Genomic DNA, 9834 nt, shown 5'->3' with positions numbered 1-9834 from the left:
ACTCATCAGTGAACATCATCTTCGAAGCAAACTCGTCAGTGAACATTATCTTTGAAGCAAACTCATTAGTGAACATTATCTTCGAAGCAAACTTCGAAGCAGACTCATCAGTGAAAATTATCTTTGAAGCAAACTCATGAGTGAACATTATCTTTGACGAAAACTCATTAGTGAACATTATCTTTGAAGTAAACTTCGAAACAAACTCATCAGTGAACATTATCTTTGAAGCAAAACTCATCAGTGTTGTAAGAATCAATTCTTTCTTATTGCAGAACGTGGTTTGGTTTTAACAACTGTTGGCAAGGACCAGAATGGATTCATTATTCTTCCATTCTATCCTGGGTACGAGACTTTCGGCGACCGAGTTGCTAGATTTTCAATTTTAGACGGAATGCTTGTTCTCGATTTTGACGTAGAATTTAGAAGTAAAGAATTTTATATGTACGAGTACCGTCAATCGTAAGTACAAATCAATTATATGGAACTTTGGCTCTGTCCTATTTTTACATGTGTGATGATGTTTGGATAATATTATTTCAGTTTGAAAACCGCTTCCATTTCATGATTTCTAGATCTATATACTCTGTTTTCTCAACATGTACTGAATCTAAATTCCAGTTCAACACTCCGATTATCAATTGTAATTTTGTGTAAAGTGTAAAAATTAATATTTTTACTCTATAAGTAGCTTATATCACATACATCAGAACATTGGTATCCATGCGATTTTATGCGATATTAAGATATTATTTTTTAAGAATCAGTTTTGCCATGGGCCATTACTCTCTAATTCGCCCGCATTGTTTCCATTCTTTGGAGTTTGAATCAGAGGAAAAACGGCCTTTACTCAAGTTTCTAACAGATTAATAAAAATCTGTCACTGTATTCAGCCGTAGCTATGCTATACAAAGTTGCATTTTCTTCTGTCATCGTACTTGTATACAAGCATCTCGTTTTCATTGCCTTGTCTTTCTTTTAGATAGTAACCGACCAATTCACTTTTACCGACTAAAGAAAGTTCAAAACTTGTTTATTTCTATTTATGCGAAGTCTTCAATACCATAGAATAACTATTCAAATTTCTATGAAGCAAAAAATAGAATTTATAAGTAGCAAAGCGGCAACTGCGCAAAATATTGCGTAGTAACAGCTGCAGGAAATCTGTTTATCAACTTGCGACTCTCTACTCAAAACATAAGGTAAAAGCCCGGGCCTTTTCAAATAAATTTCTACTTACTCCGTATAATCATCGCAGTCCTAAGTTGGTTTTCAGTATTTTCTATCTTCAGAAGTTACCAACAGCACTTAATCTTAATGTAAAATTATTACGATCGTCTATTCACTGCGTGTCCGTATTTTATGCATTATTTGCGCAAGAAGAGGGACTATTTAAGTTAATTCTACTGTTTGAATCCTTTTATATGTTTCTTTTAAATTGTTTTCTAAGAAGTACATTACGGAATTAATATAGCCAGAACAATATGGCAACTATTTTTTTCATGCTATAACATCTGCAAAATACTTAGGGATATGTCGGGTGCCTGAAAACAATTACTGTGAAATCATTAATATTTGTGGGTGACTAATTTTCGTGGATTTCGTTTCCAAGTTTATTCAACAAATTCTCTGTTTGTATACATACAAAATCATGAGACAAATACAATAATTTAAGGAAGATATTACATAAAGTCACGCAAATCAATGAGGGCAACTCACAATTACATTAATTTTATCGAATTAAGGAATCTATTAGTTCGTGGTTGAGCTTATCCACGAAAATTAATCTCAATGAACAAATAAAATTCCCATTCATTTTGTTCAAAGGTTGAAATCCACGAATTCATATCCCCACGAAATTGCCGTTTTGACCAAACAAAAACCAAGAAATTAGATGATTTTACAGTAGTTAGAGGAGACACCACCTTATCCCGAGGAATTATGTGGATGCCATAACAAGATAAATAATGTGCCTTCAAGCTTTTCTAGTATGAAATATTTTCAAAGCTAGAATAAATTGATAGAACGTTTCCTTTCATAATTGTTGAACATTTCGCCAAGGCACGAGTATATATGATAAGATATTTTAGAGTGTTTGATCTCCTTGTTAACAACGTTTACTCTCACAGTGCGAAACGAACAATCAAATCAAGCTTTAACAGGCAATAAACTCTTACTGACATATGAACCATTACTCTGTATTTTGGCACATTCCATGCTCGAGCAGCGTTAATGCAGGTTTGCATCATGTTATTACATCAGCAGTCTCCCGAGGATTTTGCAGCTTTTTGTAATAAGAGCTAATATTCAAGATCCCTACATTTCAACTCATTTGATTGGCTCTCTATCTAAGTTCAGACTATCTAAGAATATCTTTTCTTTTCTTTTCAGGTCAATAATAGTTGGCAGTGGATACAACAAAGACCTCAATTTTACAGACAGTAAATTTAATTCTCTACACGTGGGCGTGTCTAAAGGTACCGTACAGTTAGCAGTCGATTGGCTGTCACACACCGTGTACTGGAATGACCCCTTGTTTAGATGGATTGTAGCAGTACCAGGGGGAAAGCAGAAATTAGACAAAGACTATTACAAAATAATTGTTGATGATCATCTCGATGGTCCTAGCGGTATTGCACTGGATCCGTTGAAAGGGTGATATTGTTATTTATGTTTTAGTTTCTTATTTGATACGAAACCAAATAATGTTCAACAGAAGAGTAACCATGTAACCATTCAAAAGAGGCAAGATGCAAATTTAACGCTTCATTATCGAAGATAACCTCTTATCAAACGTACAATTAAAACCGATCGCTCAAGGCTTTTCAGATCAAAATCAGTTCTAAAATCGCTCTAAATACCAGTTGACAGGAGCTTTGATTGTTTCTAAAACACCCATAAAAACTGTATATATATTACATACACTGAATTAAAAGCATTTAAAAAATAAAATTGGTATTTCAAGGTCAGATTTTCAAAGTAAGTTAATGTCACTTCGATTTGATAAAATCATTCCAGTGACCTATTTCTGAGATACAACCGTATTGATCAACAACTTCAAAGATACGCATAAACACACAAAATAGAATAATATAATTTCTATGTGGCAGATACCTATTCTGGTCAGACAGTGGAAGACATCCGAAAATCGAGCGCTCAGATCTGAAGGGGAACAACAGACACACATTAATAACCAAACACTTGGTGTCTCCACTGTCAATGGAAGCAGACATATTTGGCAAAAGAATTTACTGGACTGATACATACACACACTCTCTTCTCTCGGCAACATACAATGGAAAAGATATGAGAATGATAGCAAGCGTACCGAATTCTGTTCTGTTTGATTTAGCTATTTACAAGGTAACTCCATCTCACTTTATAGAACCGTAAACTCTTGCTTTTCTTATCAAAACAATCCAGTTAATTTTGAGAACCATGACATCAGCATACGACCATGGCTTTCCCTAAGTAACAGCAAATATATGGACTTGTTCTATAAAATTCTTTTCTTGTGTAATCATTATCTGTATGATTAAAACTCATTGTTTTCACTTTGCTTTGCTTTTTAAATTCATTTTAGCATCCACAACATAAATGTTATTTCTAAAGGTCAGAAATTACTGTTAATGTTTAGACAATTGCATTACTTATTAACATTATACCAGCACATCAACAAAGTCAAACATTCAAAGAAATAAGTCCCATTGACGGAATTATTAATGACATATCGATAAAAATGACAATCACTTGAATAGCCAGGATGTCTTGTGTCAATTTGACTTAAATGCGCAAAACATCATGAAATGGTAAGTTGTCATGTTGGTTTGGACCATGCAAGAAAATCATAAATCATAGAAACACTGTGCACTAAATTTGTCCGATACAAGCATGATTTTAGAAAACAATATTTCCTTGAACTCTACCATAAACTACCAACATCATATTATTATTTTTTATTTTTTTATACCAGGTTTATGTAGCGCCCTTTTCATGATAAACACGTTCAAAGGTGCTTTACATATAACATCATTAATACATTAATGGAGTTAAAATAAACCAAACGGTTTTGACAAAATATAACTACAGTTTAAAATAACATTTCTCTGAGATCTTTAAATAATATACTGAAGAAAACATGTAATACAAATAATTCGTTTTATTCTATACCTATTTTATCTATCCAATCGCGAACGTTCATTTGCAACACGTGACCGTACAATATATTACGGTATTTGGATGCACGTGCGTACAAAAATCCCGTATTTTCTGTATTTGGACGCACGCGCGTACAAAAAATCCTGTATTTTCTGTATTTGGACGGTTCAACAGTCCCATGTTAAACATACGATAAAGCCCGAAACGCGTGAAAATGTTCCGAATGTAAATCAGATGAAGTTGGCGCTCTGTGTACAGAGTTTGATTATGCATCTTGAAATCTGGATTTAATTTGGGTTGTTGTTTTTTGTTTACAACACACAAAAACGATTCAAGAGATAACAATGCTATCTTAGATATTAAAACGTTCGTTAATAATCAAAAACTTAAAAATACAGTAAAAAGGACCATCAGATGTTGGAATATTTGAAAAGTCGCTAAAAGAAGCCGTTCCGGACGAAACCTAGAAATTGCTATCAGCCCTGACTATCTGAATAGCTACCTCAGTATTTTTGTTTAACGGTTAAGAAACAAAATGGAGAAGATTATAAATCGCAGCGGGCGGTCAGCATCCAAAACATGTCTGCTCTATAATTCAGTTTTCGTCGGCTCTTCACCAAACTTGCTGAGAATGTTTGTGGGCATTACACCTCGGCCAATTTCGATAACCAGCCAAATTGTACCAGGCACTCTTTGATTATAGTCCTTGAATTACTCGAAAAACGGGGAATTTAGCCTTGTCCGCTCTTTAAAGTCGAACAGTTTTCATCCGATCTTCACCAAACTTGCTGACAATGTTTGTGGGCATAATATCTCAGCCAAGTATTATTACCACCCAAATCGCCAAATGGCTGTTGTAGAGAGGTTGCACCATATACTTTTTTAATGATGATACGCAGAAAAAAACAACATTCAATGAATTACGTATATTACGTATGAAGTGAAATAAATATAGAATGAAAAGGTTATTTAAGGTCTAACATTGTTCTGTATAATATATATTTGCACTCATACCAAGCTGGGAAAAACTAGAAAAGGCAGGAATACAATATTCAGTGAAACATTTTTAATTTAAACTATTATTATAGTAAGATAAAATAGATATAGAATAAAAAGGTTATTTAACATTGTACTGTACAATACGAGATATATTTGGACTCGTACCCAGCTGAGAAAACCATACTGAACTCGCCTAGCGGCTCGTCCAATATGGTTTTCTCAGCTGGGTACTCGTCCAAATATATCACCGTATTGTACAGAACAATGTTAAATAACCTAATATTAATTAGATCTGATACAAACAGGTGGGGGACTCCAAATCAGTTAGCTCTCTCATCTGGCCAAGACTGGTATAATAATGTGATAATAATAACTGGGATTTGATTTGTACAAAGTTTACCTAAAGTTAAGTGTATAAAAGATTCATGTGGCGGTGAGTAGCTTTTTTACACTGTTTCATTATACAGTAGCGTTTTGGGTGTTAGCGAGATTTGGCGCAACTAAACTTAGCCTAGTTTAAAGTCCCCGTTTCAAAGACGGTACATTGCTACGTTCCCCTCATTTTCATACTTGTGTCTGTTCGTTACTTCTGTGGTTCACTTTTAGTTGTTAGGTATACACTTATGTACTCTATATGTACGTGAATGCAATAATGTGTAGGGAACTGTGTATGTTGGTGATAGCGTTATCTAGATCCAATGGACTTTTAAGATATGACACTATTTAAATATGTACAATGCACATTAGGTTATGAGTATTACTATTGTTTGACATTTGCATTTGACATGTGGCTATTATCAAGACGTTGTTCTATAATATTAATGTGATTCAGGACGTCGTCTACGTTACTGACATTCGCAATGCCAACTTATACACATTTAATAAAACAACTGGCCGATTAGAAGTAACTGTAAAGCTTAGTACTCCAGGACAAGAAATTTTTGGTGTAACCGTTTATGGAGAACACAACCAACCTCTTAAAGACACAGGTAAGAAGTAATAGTTAGGAATTATGGAATTATGTATCATGTATACCATTTGATATTCTGCTATAGCACCATTATTGACAAAAATATGTAATACTTCCATACGTATCTCAAAATATAGTAAGGCATCACATATTAAAGTGCCACAGCTGTTCCATGTCAATTAATTAATGATAGTCAAGAATTTTCACTTTTTATTACCTCACGACAGATCATTTTCCCTATCGGAAAATGTTTTTTTCGCAATGAGAAATATTAACGATTTCCCGGCTAGAAAAATGGTTTGAATTTACATATAATTGACGCAAAGTTGTAGTAATTTGTGTTTAAGTGACTGATATAAACAAGAGCACCACCTTGCGGGTGCTAACGTTCAGTTGACTTTTTTGTCTCTATATAATAAAAATATTGTCCTGTTTTTATGATATTTTCTAAGGAGCCATAACTCTTACAAAAAGCAGGATGGAGTTATGTTTCTTGCTGAACAAAGTCAGCTTCTGATGGTGAACAAGTGTTGCAAGTTTTAAAACAAAGCTTTAATAGTTTCTTAATCAAGAAATCTGATTTTCTAAGTCCAGAATTGGCCATCATACTTGCAAGAAGCAATATATAGTTACAGTACTTGTTGTGCAGAGTCAGCTTTTAATGGCAAATGACTGCAAAACGTTTTAAAGCAATAGCTATGACCGTTAATGAAAAAAGGTAACCTTAACGCGAAACATAACCAGGAAATCTGACATTTTGTTCAAAAGGGGCCATTATTCTTGCAAAAAGCAGGATAGGGTTATCTTTCTTGCTGTACAGAGTCAGCTTTCAATCAAAGGATCTATCAAAATATTCTAGGGAATTACATTCTTAGTTACTAGAAGCCTTCCAAGTTAAACCAGATATTTCTTGGTTTGGTTACGTTACAAGTAAAACGTTTTGGCCAATCATCGACGTTACGCAAAATAATTGGTGAACCAATTAAAATAGGCCATTAAACCGTTGTAGCGTCCTTGAGGTAATTTTTAAACATAGGATTAGAGGAATAAATCTTTATAAATCGCACTTAATTTCTTCTGTATTCATTGTTAGTAAGTACTTTGCTTAGTTCGAAGTGGGCGTGCCGAATAATAGCGAACATTGACTGAAAACACTCCCGGTAGTAATAAAGAATGATCATGCTCACAGAATAAACAAAAAAACATAAAGTAGAGGTTCGTCTTGCGATTTTGAAGAACCTCTGATAGATGAGAAAATGGAATCATAGAACGCTGTAAAGCAAAATAATAACAGCCTGGGTTTGACTTAATCTGTGCGTGGGAGGTAATGAAATACATAATACCTTACACGCCACCCAGAGTACTTGGTTAAGCTAAACTCTTTAATACAGATATATTTAACAGACTTGATGATCTCAAAGCACGTGGAACCCCCCTCACGCCATGTGGAAAGTGTGTAAAATTTGCTAAATCGGTTACAAAGTGTTTGCAGGGTACTTAAAGCACATCGTATTAGAAAAAGCTTGATTTTTTTCACTCTACTTTTGATAATCGTGTTTTAATATTCACAAACAGTTTGTTTTTTAGGTTAATTAAAGTATGTACAGAGACCTTTATAAAGCAAAAAAAGATATTTGTGTGACTTTCTTTTATTTTGTAGACTATTGTGGTAATGAAAATTGTGAACAGCTTTGTATATCTGAAGAAAATAATGCCACGTGTATATGTTCCGAGGGGTATGAGAAAAACGCAACTACCGGAGCATGTCAGGGTATGTTTATTTCTGTATATTAAGATATCCTTAGAATAACACAACATTTAGCACCTGACATACTTCTTTTGAACATATTCCCTAGTCATGAATATCAAATATCCTATTTCTGCTTTATGATTTAAACGACCTCGGTTTGAGGTGAGGTTTTATGTGCAATTGGTTAATTATTACATTGACTTCTTGATTATATATTTTCAAACTTTGACCAATATGTACGAAACTTTGCCGATCTGTTAATGTTCATATGAGACTCGATTGTCCTAGCCAAAACAAGTCAGGAAAAAATCAAATTCAACTATTTGGAAAATATCACAAATTTAATGTACATATTAAAAAAGACACCATCAATATAGATATATAGAGAGTAAAAATATCATTATTGCCATATTTTCAGATTCATATGCCGAATTCCATAAAGCTATTGTAATTGCAAATGCTACTCATATTTGCATGCTTGACATTCGATATTTTGCCAACTCTACCTACGATGTGGTTTGTAGGTACACAGTCATTGGACCACTTACATCAACAGTAGCCCCAGATTCATCAACACAACCAGCACCAACAGGTAATAAAAAATGAATATGCAGAAACAGAAAAAATGACTTTGCAAAGGAGAGCAAAACGTTATATTTTTATTTACGAGTGAGTTTTATTTACAGGGTGGACAATATTTAAAAGGTTTCTAAAGACCAGTTGTCCTTACAGGTTGTCGTTTGCATAAGTACGATTGTATTTCTCTTTCCTTCTAAAGTGAAAGTGCCCGTGATATATTTAAAGAGACATAAAAAGTAAAGATAAACGACATATATCTCGAAAAGCTTAAACACGTGTATAGGAAGACAGTTTTGAAGCATAAAACCATATTATCAAGCAAACTACTATTTATAGCAGTCTATTTGATTGGGTTTATTTATGACAGGTGATTAAAACCTTCTTACCCTTTGTACCGACTTAAGCAAAAGTTTGTTAAATAGTCTTCTGATTACTGATTACTCCAAGGTAAATCAAGTCTATAGGAAGATACTTTGGAAGCGTAAAGCAGACATCCAAAACAGGAATAAAATTATATAAATTATTAAAATATTTAAAAGAGTAATTGTATCTACATCTACAGTTGTGTTTCAATAATTTTGTACATGTACATTGCTTGCAAAAATCATTGTCACCATCTCAGTAATCTAATTATAACTAACTTTAAAAACGGTTTGCTTAGAATTGAAAAGAAAACAGTGAATTAGGGTCTGAAAGACCATACTTTTTATATTGTTATATAAATGTTTTTCTTTTATTAAGCATGTTGTTTAATATTTTGTTACGCTAATCTCAATATTGGATAAAATGTTAAATGAAATATTCATTTATTTTCAATGTCTTTTAAACAACAACTTGCCCATTGCAAAGCATGCATTCAAACGAAATAAGTTTCTTTACAGTCAAGCACAAATCTTTTCACAAATGAAACTAGAACTGTCACAGGAGTGACTCATACCCCCACCATACGGTCTTGTCACAGAAGAATGGCAACCATAAGTAATCTTAAAAATACTTAGAATAATATAAAAATGTCAAAAAAGCTTAATACTTAAAAAGAAGTTTACTCGTCTTTGGAGTACTTCATCCTGGGCTTCCACATATAAGTAATACTAGTATAATTATGTGCCCTGGATGAGGGATGAGGTAAATATAAAAAAAATATATCTAATATTAGAGATACACTAAAAGTGAATACAAAAATGTGTCTTACCGACCCATGTTACCACAGAAAAATGTATTTACTTTTTACATTTTTACATAGGACTGATAACAAAAATGTTAGAAAAATACCAAAACTATTGAAAATCTAAAAATAGGATTTCTAAAAATAGACTAATTCCTGGAATTTAAGGGGAAGAAACTCAGTACAAAAGTTAAAAAAAAGGTTACTTCCATT

General features: G+C 33.3%; 1 protein-coding gene across 1 annotated transcript in view; it reads left to right on the top strand.

Moving 5' to 3' along the window:
* Positions 1 to 9834, top strand: part of LOC123537458 (low-density lipoprotein receptor-related protein 6-like) — a 41032-nt gene continuing 31198 nt past the window's right edge. The window contains exons 1-6 of the mRNA XM_053528790.1: positions 1 to 462; positions 2392 to 2655; positions 3111 to 3363; positions 5990 to 6146; positions 7788 to 7898; positions 8296 to 8469. Of these exons, the coding sequence (XP_053384765.1) occupies positions 395 to 462; positions 2392 to 2655; positions 3111 to 3363; positions 5990 to 6146; positions 7788 to 7898; positions 8296 to 8469 (1027 nt within the window). The 5' untranslated portion in view covers positions 1 to 394. The remainder of the gene's footprint in view (positions 463 to 2391; positions 2656 to 3110; positions 3364 to 5989; positions 6147 to 7787; positions 7899 to 8295; positions 8470 to 9834) is intronic.

This window comes from Mercenaria mercenaria, chromosome 17 (assembly GCF_021730395.1).
Source record: "Mercenaria mercenaria strain notata chromosome 17, MADL_Memer_1, whole genome shotgun sequence".
Lineage (NCBI taxonomy): Eukaryota > Metazoa > Mollusca > Bivalvia > Venerida > Veneridae > Mercenaria > Mercenaria mercenaria.
This window is presented reverse-complemented; position numbering and strand designations above follow the sequence as displayed.